A 15,726-nucleotide genomic window follows, 5' to 3' on the forward strand; every position below is an offset into this window, starting at 1 on the left:
ATCTGTGGCTTAAGAGTACATGTTAGTTTTCAGAAGAGCAGTGTTGCTGCTTCGCAGCACACAGCCCTGTACTCTCAAGCCTGTACATGGTATTAGTGGTATTTAAAGCTCTTGAGTCTAACATTTTATAGCTCACGATGAACTGAGCTTTTCAGACCGTTTACTGATTTGAAGCTAATTCAAGCTAGGAGTATTATATGGAATGGAAGCCTTCTACCTTCAACTGTTAGAAACTTTTACAAACCACGTAAATCAGAGAAGTTTTACTTTGGTTTATATCCTGGTCATGGAACTGTGCTTGACTTCTGAAAATTATATCTTTATCTTTCATTCATTGATTTATGCCTCCAAATAATTACTGAGTTGTATGGTGGGCAAGCTAATGTGTCAAACACTCTAAAGATATTTGTGAACAACTGGTAAGAATATACATTTTTAAGTGTATGGACTGGTGTTTATGAAGTTAATACATTTTAGAATAAAGCACAGTGTTATACACGTGGTTCAAAGATTCTTAAAACAGACACTCACCTCTCCAAGATATTATAATCTGGTGAAGAAGATGAAATATATATAGAAATAACTATGATACCAAATCTCTCAGATAGCACAGTAAATTTCTAAAAACTGATAGAGAAGGGAAAGCGATAAGCAGTGGCATGAGGTGGGAAAATCGTACCATTTGTTGAGGGAGTACTAAGTAACTGTGAAAGGATTTATTCAACTTCTGTCCTCACTCCTTTAAACTTTCTTTACCATGTCCCATATCATTAACTTTCTTCTTCCTTTTGGGTATTCTGAATTCTTTTCTTGCACTTAGACTTCGGAGGAAAGGATTTTTCAAAGATTGTGTTCTTTATATTTCTTAAAATTATGGAATAGTTCTATAAGATACTATATTTTAAAAACTGTTTTTAACTCTGTAATGTCAATATAGAAGATAACACTAGGGTTTTAAGCCCCTCATACTGACTCTGAAAACAAGGAGTTCACTCTTTTTATAGCAGAGAACAGTAATACATAAGTTCATATCCATTTGTTTATTTTCTTCTACTTAGATATTGTTTGGATGTGGTATAATTAGTATATCACAATGCTTTCAAAGTTGTAGGTATTCCTATAACTAGGATATAGCAGCAGATAATGTCATGTATCACTGTTTCTAGTGCCAGAACCACACGTGGATATAAAATTATCATTTCCTTCCTTCCTTCCATCCTTTCTGTCTATTTATATATCATTTATCTATCTGATTTTAGATAATTTCTTGCCTTTGTGACTGAGATGTAGCAGAGGACATTTGCCTTGATCTGTGCTTTTTAAAAAAGGAGCACTTTTGGTAGTACGCTGTAGACTGGATGCTTACGAGTAGGTATTCAGTTATTGAGAATGCCATCAGCAATGCCTTGTTGTTTTCTTATCAGCTTCTTCCTGCTGTCAGCTTGGCATTTATTTCAATAGAAAAGGATTTGCATCAAATGTAATATCTTATTATATACAGCTAACATGGGGTTTTTAATTGTGCAAACACATGAGACTCCTGCAGTGATAGTCAATTTGATAAAAGGATTAGATTATGAATATTTTGTCACGATTAAAGATTAGTTCTGATTTATCAGAAGTAAGCCGGTGAAATTTGCCATATATTTATCGTCAGGTGAGACTCCATTAATTTTGAGAGTGTATGAACCACAGAATATCCACCTCTTTATAATTCTCTGATAGATTTGGTTATTTATATTCAGATCATGGGTATTAAGGATTATTTTTAGCCTTCCACACCTGCTCTACTGCTAAGAGTATCCCAAGAGTCTGTGGTTCCAGTCTTTTGCCTTTATTGTTTCTCATCTCTTGTCTTACAGAACAGTTAGGCAAACATCTGTACAAAATTTCTGCAGTTTTTATTAAGGGAAACAACAGTGATATGTATCAACAGGACATTTTGAGTTGTTCCTTCAATTAAAAAACCCTCAATAAAATATAGAAGAATGAGAATTCCAATTTAGGAAGTATTTATTGAATGAGCACTTCTTGCCCTAAATAGGACTAGGCATTCCAAGGAATTTAAAAGAAGCCTAACAACATCTAACTGGAGAGGTAAGGGTAGGGTCCTAGAAACAGCTAAAAGGCATTCATGGTATAAGACCTGTTACGATGAAGTGCCTAGCACTCTTTGGGGTGTTTGGAAAAGAATATAAACAAAAACGCAAGGAGTTTACAGCTTAATTTTAACATGGAAAATACTTGGTGAGTTAAATAACAATTTTATGCAAAATACAGAAGAGAGCCACAAAACAGAATATGATTAATTGCCTAATTAATTATATAGACAGTTACTGGAAAGGAGAGAAAGATCACTTCAGGTTCGGGAAATTGGGGAAGAATTTAATACTGTTTGGCCAGTGTAGTTTATGTGTTGGCCTTCTCTGTACCTCCTCCTTAGCAGATGCTTTCTGCAAATGTGTGTGCTTCTTAGGCTTGCATACAGGGCATCACTGCGAGTTGGAAAATAGGAGTTCCTCAGACTAGTGTCTTAGGTTCTAAAAATGTTCTACCTTAGAGACAAGATCCTTCAAATGGTTCTTTGTATAAGGAAGAAATCGTTCAAGAAGTGTATTGACAGTAATTTCCGTGGGAATTCAGTTCAGATACATCTTTTTAAATTAGAAAGAACAACATAAGGAAAACACAGATAGTGGTTTTTATGAGGCACAAAGTTAATATTAGATAATAAAAAAAGATTCATGACTTACAGAATAATTGCATAGCATTTTGTTTTCCGAATGAGAGTTTTCACTTTGTCGACCATTAACTCTATGTATTTCCCTCTCCTCCAACATTAATTTATACTATGAAGTTCATACTATTCATAGTATGAATACTATTAAGATATTGCTCACTTGACCTTTCACATCCCCTTTTCCACAAAGCATTCCTATATGCTTGTTTATAAACTATGTCACATATTTTACTACCAAAATATTTACAAGTTGCATGAGGAAAATAAATTACTGTAAAACAAAAGTAATAATAAGAAAAGTGCACTTAACTGAAAAACAAGTTTGATGAGGAAATAATAGTACTAAAAGTCATGAAAGATTTCATACTGAAAGAATTCATTTTGGGTAAAGAATAGCTGTGCTTTCTTGCCTCTTGGTTAAAAAACCCAAGCACTTATAGAACGTTGTCATTTTAATAAAAACTGGAAAAAATTCCTGAATTGAATAAGTACTTTAACAAAAAGTTGTACTTTGTCTTAACTTTTGCATAGATGGTAAATTTTTAAAAGCTACATCACCAAAAGTCTTACGATTTTATGTCTATGCTTTCATTTTGATTACATAGGAAGTTCTGTGAACATTCATTGCTGTGCTATAATCAAAGTGAGGTCTGTAAAAGAGGAAATTATATTAGCTGTCAATTAGATAGAGATGCATTTCTTTTATAGGCAGAGATTTATAATACTGACTAAATGACATCCCATGAAACCATCTTGGGAGGCAGAAAAAAAATATTTATGGCATAATTTTCCTGTTTGTCAAAATCACATCTAAACCAAGGGAGTTATCTTTAAGGTGAATTTAAAATAGCAACAACAAAAATCTAGTTTACTCAGTTTTGCACTGTAAAACTCCTTTTAGTTGCAGGTTCTTTTACGTTATTTCAAACTCTAATCTTCTGAGCGGGTAATTAATGGACCAGAAAAGCCATTTGTGGAATAGAAGAGCCATAAGGGTGAACATATTTCTTCACAGAATGAGCTTTAAGAAGTAAATAATTACAAAAGGAAAAGATTTGGGATGACCAATCTAAATCTGAGGATAATTAGAAGGAATAGAGTATGAAAATCAAAATGCTTGGCATGTACAATTCTCATATCATAACAAGACTAATTAAATATTTAGAAACCAAAAATCCCCTCACAATTTGAAGAAAAATAACCCACGACAAAAGGGTCTGTAACTTTGCAGATAATTAGCAAGGGTTATAGGAAGGAAAAGCATCACAGATTGGCTCCAAGGCTCTGAAAGGTCATGTCTTATTATGGTGTGTCTTTTATATGGTCTGGTAACAAGTTTCTTGCTAATTTAATCTAACTAGGGCATCCCATAGCGATATCCCATTTCCCTTGTTAAAAATGTGATAGTTTCTGCAAGTGCAAACTGTAGTAGGTTAACATTTTTTAAAATAATTGCTCCTAATTGATACAGGTCATAATAATTTTTTAAATTATTAAAAGCAGAGGTCTTGAAAATTTGGACTCAGAAGCAATATTTTTAAAGTATTTCAAAATTTTATAGCTTTTATCCCCACTTGAATTATCTTGTTCCTTTCATTAAGTAGTTAGACCTGATGACCCTGTGAATGAAATTTAGTCTCAGTGGCATGCTTTGTAAATAAATATTTCTTATTTTGCTAATAAAAGCAAGTGCATTTATGTTGAATGTGCATTTCTGCAAACAAGAGATTTTGTACTGGATTAATAAGGCTCTGAGTGAGTCCAGCCTAATTTGCATTAAACTGACCCCAAGGTCCAGTAAAAACTGCAAGGAATTTCAAAGGTTTCTAAAACATAGAAAGTTGTTTTTAGAAAATCAGCATTGTCGTTTCAAAATCCTAATTTTAGTAATTAATGTGGAATTTTTGAGAATTTTTTTGTTTGTAAGATGCCAATTTAACTATAAATATTAAAGTATGCATACTTTGTGGTTTTAATTCCTGACACAAAATGATTATGGAAGGTATCACTTTCATGTTATTCCTGTTTTCAACATACTGAAAACTAGAATGACGACAACCTTCTGGATATGAGCCTACGCAGGATTTTATTTCAAACTTTTGTTGATTTGCTGTAGGTTAACTGATACTTATTTTTTTGGCTTTCTATTTGTTACATACTATACACTTTTTCAGTCAAATAGGTTTATGTTTATATATCGATAGTCCAGACAGATATTTTGTATTCTTGCTTATAGTTATTTAAATAATAAATTGACTTTTTCTATACTTTTTTTCAAATACAGTTGTAAAGACTTAATTATAGTTGCAATTTTTAAAAAATTAGGATTATATTTCAAATATTTGAAAGCACCGGTATATAGGAAACTGAATGGAATAAAATGAATATTATTTATTTTTTCCAAATTATGTATCCATGCGTGTATCAGTATTCAAGTGTATTTTCCTAGAGATTTCGGGTAGCAACTTTAGTTCAATAATTCAACTTTGTTTCAAGGATTTTAAAACACTTTAAATAATACAATATTATAATGCTTAGAGTATAATATCCTAACATGCCTAAAGAATTAAATACTATATGATGGATAGAAATCTTCTACAATACACAAATTATTAAATAAATTATGAGAACATAGTTATGTGACAAATGGGAACATTACTTTAGAACACCTCTTTTTTACCACATTAATTACACATCATTTAGCTTCCTGATGTTATGTTTACCTAGCAATTAGTTAGGCTTACAAATCATCATTAATAAATATTTTAAAAATGCAGGACCACTTTCCTTAGCTCTACAGAATGGAAGTTTAGATGATGAAAGGGGATTTCATTACACAGTTTTAAAAAAGGCTTGATTTAACATTCAACTCAGTTTCCCTCTGTCATCTGTGAAGATGATTGTAACCTTGTATCCTGGAGCATAACTTCTTTTTATCCCCCCAGTTTATTTGATTACTTTGAGCAAATTTACTTAGGAACTTAACTATTCATGTTTTAAGGTAGTCTACTATGTGTATAAAACTTTATTGTAAATTTGGACTCAAAAAAGACAGGGGTTCTAGTGCCTAGAGTACTGCATTCATTCCTTGGTCATTTGGAATTGTTAGTGCATGAAAAAGTTATTTGGAAGCTAAAGGGTACTTTTTCCTCCACCCCTTAAATAGATGTGTCTCCTTAGTGTTGTATTATTGGCTTTCATGATACAAAACTGCTTCCAAATTGACAGAATTCTCTGAGAATCAGGTACAGCTGATTGAAACAGAATTGGACGTCTGATATTTATTTTCTAATAACTGTTTATTTACAAGCAGCAGTAGTCAGGCTAACCATTCATCATTATTTCATTCATTCAAAAACAACTACTGAATTCCTGTTATGTGCCAGGCATATAGTCACCTCCAATAAAAATGTATAGGTTGACAGTGACCTTTTTTCTTTATTTTCCTTTTCTTTTTTGCCCTCTGTGGTAATGTTTCTAAATTTAAAAAATTTGTGTACTTGAAGAGAATAAAATTTACTTATTGACATATGATTTTTTTTTTGGTAATTGAGGCTCAAGAATGAGTATCATTTCTAGTCCATTAGTTAGAGAATGGGTTTATAACATCAACTGTAGATGTTCTATTCAGTTAGAAGATATAGTTCCCCATGTGGATGTGGTTTAAACTTCCACAGTACCCCTGTGAATGTTCTGTTTATATTTGGCACTTTGGAAAGGGATATCATTACATGTTTCCCTAGTACCTTGAAAACATTTATTTCATCTCCAAAAAGTAAGCAGTTTTAACTAAGACAGAAGGTAACTCAGGAAAGAAACAGACCTGTTATTGCTAGTATTTTATAATTGAATTTAAAAAATAACAGATGCCACTAAGAGACTGAAATTATTGATGCAGTCTTTACTGAACAGACATTCTCAATAAAGAATTGGACTAATTGTAGAGGATGACTCCAAATTTCAGCAAACATTAATTTTTAGTTTCTGTCATGATATACTAAGCTTTTCTGTTGAATGCTGGAGTATTTGTTCAAGTTGGTAGATTTTGCATTTTTAATCTTCCTTAGAACTGTGGTGAATAATGGCCCCTGGCAGGAGATAATGAAATTTTCTTAATTTATATTTTCAAGCAGAAGCTTCAATTGAAAATGGCATCCTATGGCCTGGAGACATAGCTCTAGTGCAAGTTTCAGGGGAGATGCAATAATAATGCAGTGCCACCGAGATGAGGAAAGATGGGACAGTGAAGAAGTAATTTAAGGAAGAAAAAAAAAGTGTACCAAAGCTTTATTATAGCATATCTAATGATCTGTTGAAGATTCCCAATGGTTTTTGGAGCATGACTGGAGAAACTAATGTTATCTTGCCAAAACAGAAGCCCCTGCTTAATCAGCAGAACAAGACTATTGATTAAAACACCTCTCACAATAGATTACACATGGAATCTCATCTCCATACTTTGCACTTGGTAAAGTGTAATAATGAGCGTAAGATAATCAAAAGAAGAGTAAAAGCAATTTGTTGGGCATTGTACAATTCAAAATTAGAGTTGGAAAGGAAACAAATTTGCATGAATACTTCAGCCTGTTTTTAAAGCTGTACATAGGAAATCATATGGGAAATATAGGGAATACTCTGGAAGAACAAAAGATGTTTTGCCCCTTTAAGATTTGCAAATCTATGTCCATCTTATATAAAGGAGTAATACTCTTGTTACTGATATTTTTGTTGTTGTTGGTAATCCATATTTGTTAAGGGATTGTGCGAAGAGTTTGCCTGCATTATCTTATTTAACCTTAACGACAAACTTCTAAAGAGGGTATTATGGTTTACAGATGAGAAAGCTAAGGTTGAAAGGTTTAATATGTTGCTTATGGACTCACAGTTAAGTAAGCAGCAGGGCTGGAACTAAAACCCCAATTCTTTTTTATTCTAAAGCCTCTGCTTTTAAACACTCATCTCCCCAGTTAGCAAATAATTTTGCTTGAACAGAGTCAAACGATATGCTATGCTGGTGATTTTCATACAGCTTATTCTCAGCTTATAAGGTGTGCATTGTTCCTTCTTTCATTTACAGTTTTAAAAGATTAAGGAAAAGCAGCATATTAATAGTTTGTTTGCATTATTAATATTTCATTAGTGATGAAGCACTACTGTCCCCTAAATAAAAAGATAATGTTTCTTCAAATTCTGCTGTTTAATCTGTGCATGATAATTTATACGTAATTTCCATATACTAGTATGTAAATTAATGATAATATACATTTATAAAATGCATTTTTATCAATTACACATTTTTCTTGGCAATATTTATCTTAATTTCAAAAAATATTGTGGATGTCTTAAAATTTAATGTTGAAACCTGAGAACATTGACTACATCTAGAAGATAAAATAGACTTATAATACTTTTAACTTCTTACCATCTACTGATTGTGATGGTTAAGAGATTCATTAGATATTCCTTAAAGTATCTTTCTCTTACATACTGTGCACAAACCTAGACAATGCCACTGACTTTAAATATCGTACTCTAAGTTTTGCTAATAAGCAAATATATTGGTATTTCCTTATGCATGGGAAGTAAATTAATAAACTATTAATCTCCAAAATTTTTTGTTTTATTTTCTTCAACTTTTGAGATGTACATTTAGCTTTATTTTTGAATAGAATTTTTTTTCCCATTTAAAGTAGAAAGACTTACAGGAATGAGTTTTTAAATAATTTTTTAAAATCAAATTTTTTTTTGCTCCATTTAAAGCAGCTCTGTGGCCTATAAAGCAGGATTTAGGATTTTCTGTTTTATGGTTGATGGGTTTTATGATTAAAATGTAAGTTTTATGAATATTAACATCAGATATAATACTTTTATTCTGGTATTTCAACTTAATGTTACCAAGCATTTATTATTGGATTTATTTTAGTTACCTATGGGATTCTCAGAATGAGTGTTGTATTCTATATATATTTTAGATTAGAAAATTAGAGGAAGAAATATGTAATATGATAGAAAGTTGCAACCTAAAATAATGTATAGAAATAACATATAGGTGATTTTTTTAATAGTGCTTTTAAACCAACGATGTAAAATAATATTTAGCCTTTTATCTACACATGCCAACTTGGAAATTTTTGGAAATGTTGTTAGAATATTAAAAATGATCATATACTTAGATCTGAGACTGAGTGCCTATGTAGTTTTACATTAACTTAGTAGGTGGTATTAAATCATACATTATATCCCAGAAATTGCTTAGAAGTAAATTTTTGCAAGGGCTGCCTTTATGCCCCGTGAGTTCCTTCTAAAAACAATTGTATAGTATAATGTTTTCCTATAGTTGAGCCACTTTATTAAAATGTATTTGAATAAATAAGTCAAAGGTTGACTATAGAAAAATTTGCAATGATTATAGTGGATCTTGTTTTGGTTTGTTATTTTTAATAATACCTTCCTTCTAGGGAACACAGTATATTTTTACAGATTGCCAAAATTTTATTTCCAGATTTGTTTAGTGTTAGATATTTTCATTAGCTAGGAAAAGATTATACTTTCCTTCTGTTGTTGAAAATGGGCTTACATGTGATGTATACATGTACTTAGAAATTGTACTTATTTAGACCCCTCAGGTTAGGAATTTATAAATAACTAGCCTGCTGGCTCAACATTAGAGCAACTAAAACCCTTGATTCTTATGATTAAAATTAGCAAGAGAAGATATGTTAACATTGTAAGCTGTATTATGTACTTGCTGCATAAATCATAGTCATCTCTAAATGCTTTTCTATTTCACTTGTATTTTATTAAGCTTTATAGAGTAAAAGCATGTGTTCTCATATATAATTTATTCTTTACTAAAGTACCTAAACCTGTCTCTAACCCAGTGGTCCTCATAAATCAGAATCATCAGCAGCACTAGTTAAAACACAGATTGCTGGGTACTAGCCTCCAGAGTTTCTGAGGCTGTTGGTCTTGGGTGGGACCTGAGAATGAATTTCTAACAAGTTCCTAGTTGATGCTGGGGCTGCTGGCCTGAGGACCACAATTTGAGAACCAGTGATTTAACTATCGTCACTCATCTGTGCAGCCTTACAAACACCAAATAAAATAAAATCAATTATTTAGAAGTTGAAATGTTTCTTTATAATGAACAGTAATTGCATTTCCTTCAAGTCATAATTAAAGGTCCACCTATTTAAAAAACCCTATTTATCCTCTTCTGCCTTGTTCTCATTTATACTGAATTTTTATGTTTCACATTTAGGAAAAGTATAAATTTTTAACATCATGAATCCACATGGTATTACTAAAATATACTGATACTTTAATTGTTAATGTAACCATACCTTAACTGATAAATCTTTTTTTCTGGAGGAAGGGAGAGAAACTCATGAGGGGAACTGCGCTTAGGGCTGAGAATGCAAACAACTGAATGCCTTTCCTTTCTTGGCTTAGTTGTGACTTTTTATTTTCATTAGAGTGAAAACTTGAAGCTGAGCGGTTGGTGGGAATTTACTTTGCTTCTGTGGCTAATTGCTTTCTCTTTCCCTATCATCTTGAATGATAGCAGTTTACATTTTTACAGCCTTACCAGCAGTGTATTGGTTAAGGAAGTTTCAGATTTTTCTTAGTACTAACAGCTCACATTGGGTATTTCCTTTTCCCTAGTTTCCTCACACTTTCTGTATTTGGAAACGTAAGGCTACTTGCATAAAGGAATTTACATAGTCTGTATTTTTAATAATTTCCATCATTTGGTCCTCTAAAATTTTAGGTTTTCTTATCCATGAATCAAGATACTAGTATGCAAATCTGATATTCTCATACCTTTGTGTTCCTCTTCTTGCTGACCCTTTACTGTTTTAGCACCCAAATTCCTTTTTTCCTCAAGATTAATTTCTTGCACTTCTGATATATAAAATGAACCTTTTTGACATCTTGAGAGGCCATGAATTCTAGAAATCTTTATAATTGTATTTGCAGGAACTCCATTAAGTTTCTTTACCTTCAATTTTACTTAAGCACACAGACCTAAAATTAATACTTTTTGCTGTCTTAGGGTGAATGCATTGTACAATGTGATTATTAAAAGAAATTTTAAAAATTACGTGGTTGATATACATTATTATAATTGCTTTTGACATTAATTTGAACTTGTAATTGTGGTCAGGTGACTAATGCAGAGTTGTTCAGAAAAAGAGTAAATATGAGCAGTTATTTTTCATTTTATGGTGTTTGTCTTCTTTTAAACAAAATATAATGAAAACAGGACTACTTATCCCTTGTATACTTCCTGCCAACATACTGTGACATTGACTAAAAGATATTTCAAATCCCATTTTAAAGTCATATTTATTTATCTGCTCTTACAGTGGGAAGAAACCTGGAAAATCGTCAGTATGTTCTTTAGTTTTGAAAAAATGATATAAATTTCCAAATCCTTTGAGCAACTTCCTTCTTCACCTTGGTCCAAAGTCCTTCGTGCTCTTGGTCTATTTCAACCTTGAGTACAGTCCCCTTTCTCTCTCACCTGTTCCTGGTTTGGTGGGGAGGGAGGCTCCAATGGGAAGGGAAGGGTGATGAAGTATATGAAAAGTTTACTCACGAGTGGAATTGTTTTTTTTTTGTTTGTTTGTTTTGTTTTTTTCCACAGCTGGAATTGTTGTCTTATGGGATTTCTACCATGAATATATTTTGAATAAATATTAAAACCATTTACAACATGGCAGAGCTTCATTAGTGGCTTTAAAATATATATAGAAGGAGTGTATGAAAGGGATATCTAACTCATAGGAGTTTAGATTTCTTTGTTTCTGAGAAGTGTGAGGGTGAGATAAAGGGACGATCTTTGTAGGTATGAATAAGTACAAGCAAGGAAATTAAAGTTTTTAATTTTTGATGGGGACCGGGTTAGTAGCTGAGAATTCCTGAGATCAAGAAACTTTAAAAAGAAGCAATGAACTCTTGTTACTGTAAAATTTAAGAAGAAAATGAAACATTAGTTCAAACAATAGACGTTGGTCTGCTGAGAAATCTTAAATCCATTTGCTGTTTAAAATTTTAGGATATAAAATTTGTTCCACTATTCATGGTAAAATAATTCATTTACACTAAATGGAGAACCATTGGCAAATTTTTATAAATGATTGAACCCATTTAAGAGAAATACAGAATAAGGGGAGTAAAACATGATGTTGCATAAGAATGTGACACTGCATTGTTTACATTATTCGTGCTTTTGAAAATTATTTTATATGGTATGTTTAAAAAAATACGGCATTAAGGTATTACAGATTATGATAAAAGTTATCATTAGTTTAATATTTGTACAAACAATTTTAGTTATAATTTATTTAATATTTAAAATGTCCATTTGAAGTTCATTTATTATACCTTGACCTATAGAATTTACCTGTTTGATCCTATAGAAGTTTTCAGGTCTTGCTGCTCTACAGGGAAGAATCAACCTGGTTTGAGTTGAAGTGGCTCTAAGGTGCATGACTTTACATACCTACCCCTCTCTAACACAGTTCTCCTTCCACCCTCCGTGAATTAGTTGTGCTAAAAACTGGGCTACTTTTTCATTCTTTATTTGCCATGCTATAGTCTAGTTATTTAATATACTATAGAATGTCTGGTATTCAAATTATCAAGTAAATTTTGTTAAAATGCTCTTGCTCTGCTTGCTTTGTCTTCCTAATTTATATACCAGCAGAAAATACAATAATAACCCTGAAAATATTACATCCCATTGGGTTGTAATCAAGTTAAATATAAAGGAAATGGTTTTTGCCTTTATATAGCTTATAACAGGATCATTTGGACAAATTCATAGTACTCAAATAAATATCATCTTGCCTGGAATTCTAACTTAATTCTAATAATCTCAATGACAATGAATTAATGACAACACAAAAATAAGAAAATACTTCCAATAGGAATAAATAGGACATTCTAGGCATCATGTTAGTGACATTCTTTTTAATGTTGTATTTCAGGGAGTACTAATTTAGAAAAACCGAATTCATAGTCATATCATGTTGATAGTATAAGCATATTGCTCTATGAAAATAGTAAGTGTAACACAATGCTTAGACACTCAGTATTATGTACCACGCACTATGCTAAATGCTTTAAATTCATTCTGTCATTTATGCAGGCCATGGCATGGAAGGTGTGATCTATTAGCTTGGTATCTGGTATTCAAGAGTGTATAAGTACCTGTAATAGAACGCTTAACACAAAACGGGATTTAGAGGATAAGCTTAAAACCTGGCTCTTCCTTTGTTTCAGTATGTTGTCAAAATTTACTTTCAAGCTATTCAGTTTATGACTCTGTTTTGTTCAGTTCCATTCTTGTTCAGTACCATTTTAAAGTCAATTTTAATTCTTAAATATTATGGTGAGTATCCAGGTAAGTTTCTTTTTTTTCAGTACATGTTGAACATGTCAAAAATTCCAATTAAAGTGTATACTAAAAGAATAGAGAACTGTTAGTGATTTTCTTTTTATTTCCAGTTAAAATTCAGTGTGACCCATGATACAGAAATATCACAACATAAAGAAAATAGGACTTTTGTAACTCTTTACAGCAACCTAATATCAGCTGAATTTTTTAATTTATGGTACTAGTTGCCTGAAGAAAATATGGATCAGTTCTCTATTATATTTCTTTAGTAAAAATAAACAAATACATTATTGTTACACAAGTTTGATTTGTTTTGTTTTCCAGGTGCAACAATCGAACGCAGTGTATAGTAGTTACTGGGTCAGATGTATTTCCTGATCCATGTCCTGGCACATACAAATATCTTGAGGTCCAATATGAATGTGTCCCTTACAGTAAGTATGAAGCTTGTATTTTTCACTTTCTACAGCATTCCTCGTTGATGCTGAAAGAGGACACATGTGAAAGAAGCATATGTTTATGGCCTACAAAACTATTATGCATGCAGAGCACTAACAGACTCGGGCCTCCAATTAGTTTCATGAAATGTGGACGGAAGCCATAGTGTGATGCTGGCCAAGTGTCTGTCTGTGTTCTTAAGTGTTTGGCTTTTAAGGCTAGTGTTTTTCCAGAAAACAAACTTGAATTAGCTATTCAATAGGGCAGATAGAAATCTGTACTTTTGCCCAATACCAGTTACTGACAAATTGGTTTGGCTCACAGTTTTCTAAAGAAGGAATTGACTTCGGTTTTAATCGTGAGCTACTTGAATGGCTACCTGCTGTTGTGGTAACTTTAATGCCTGGTGAAAGCTACCATTGCAGGAACTGAGGCAAGTGCTTTCCTTTTTGTCCCTTGTCCTTAAGAGAGTACTCCTTTACCAGATTCAGTGACTAAATCTTAACACTAAATAAAACAAACGTAACAAAGCCTTGCACATATTTTTAATTTTGCAACATCCATTTTTAGTATTATCCTTTAGAGGAATATTTAAAATTCAGTTGGGAACTTCATAAGTAGGCTTCTGCTAATACTGTAATTCTGTGTAGCTTTCCTCCTAATCTCAGAATTCATACTTATGAATTGGATTCTGTATTTTCAACAGGAAAAAAACATTTTAGGCAATTAAAAAGATGAAGTATACTACTTAATTTTCATCAGGTAATTTGTTTGGTTTTGTTCTTGACTTCTTTACTTCTTAAATTGGATAAACGTGTCATGCTACCTTAATTCATAGGCATTTGAATTAAAAATTCTTTAGCAGCAATTTTATGATTTGCTTTAGAGGACTTCCCTCCTTAAAAAAAGATGGACTCAAACTAATAATGAAATTGCTTTTTCCAGAAGCTCAAAAACCAGATCACTAGTTCTGCTAGATTCATATGTTCAAACTGTCAATATTTCTGAAACCAAAGGGCTGATTTTACATAGATATACTATGCCCAGTATGGTTGTAATACATACTTACACATCCTGTGAAGGCACTGTCTCTCTCTTCTCTGCCCGCAGTTTTGATAAATTGGCTTTTTGTGGGGTATCAGTTAAAGGCCAAACACAGATTATCTTTTCATCCCTGCTCTGTGTTGTGTTACTGTGAAATGGAGGCTTTTTATGTTTTCAGTATTTTCTATACCATTTGTAGGATTGGAAGCCTACTGAGTGCACTGATCTTTATATCATTTCTCCTGTGTATAGTGTTGGTGGCTTACATAATCATTCTCCTGTGCCACTGGAGGAACATTGTATTCTTTTGAGCTAACCAAAGTTTTGTTCCATAAAGTCACTTTCAGTTGAATTTAGTATGGTTTCTGTCCTCAAATTAGAAAAGGAATACAGCATCCATTCCCAAACAGTGGAATCAGTCAGAGCTGCCAAGAATTATGTCTTTCTGGAGCTAGTTCCTGTAATCTAGTCTATAGATCAAGAACAGTGTTAAGAAAATATTATTTTCAGACTTCTAAGTTATTTCTTGCGCTGTTCAAGAAGGGAAAATGTGGATATCTTCTGGAACATCTAACTTTCAAAATTTACTTTTTCAGTTCTCCAGAAGTAATGTACATTGTGTAATAAACTTGCAAATAGCTATACTCAGAGAAGTATTTGTTCTTTTTAGTTTTTGTCCTTAAAAAAAAACCCGGTAATTAATTTGCTGTTACCTTTCTAGATGTTTGCACGAGACAGAAATAAGTCTATGGCTTTTTTAAACTACTCCTTGCTAAAGAGTAGAAGTAATTATAATTCCTATATACTGTACAGTAGTGACACACTATAAATTGCATGATTTTCACTAATATTAAAATTAATGGAAAGGATCTTTTTAGATTGTTCTGATCTTATTTAGGACTGTGTATCTTCTCAATCTCTTTTCCCCATTATCCTCTCCTTTTGTTTCTTTATGCTTCTGTCCTTTATAACCATCTCTTATACTTGTTTTTATTTTAAGAGTCTAGCTTTCACTTTTCCCTTGTTTTAATAGTATTTTGGTACTTTGTAATGTTTGCATACTCCTTTTACACTTAGTTGATAAAAACTGTCACTGTCA

At 32.1% G+C, this 15,726-nt stretch overlaps 1 protein-coding gene across 11 annotated transcripts in view; it reads left to right on the plus strand.

Annotated features, from left to right (window-relative positions):
- The window catches only part of ADGRL2 (adhesion G protein-coupled receptor L2), a 180,344-nt gene that overhangs the window by 112,857 nt on the left and 51,761 nt on the right, over nucleotides 1-15,726 (plus strand). For all 11 annotated transcript variants that reach the window (XM_057545761.1, XM_007174697.3, XM_057545793.1 and 8 more), the window contains exon 4: nucleotides 13,470-13,579. In XM_057545761.1, coding sequence (XP_057401744.1) covers nucleotides 13,470-13,579 — 110 coding nt within the window. The remainder of the gene's footprint in view (nucleotides 1-13,469; nucleotides 13,580-15,726) is intronic.

Source organism: Balaenoptera acutorostrata, chromosome 1 (assembly GCF_949987535.1).
Source record: "Balaenoptera acutorostrata chromosome 1, mBalAcu1.1, whole genome shotgun sequence".
Classification (NCBI taxonomy): Eukaryota; Metazoa; Chordata; class Mammalia; order Artiodactyla; family Balaenopteridae; genus Balaenoptera; species Balaenoptera acutorostrata.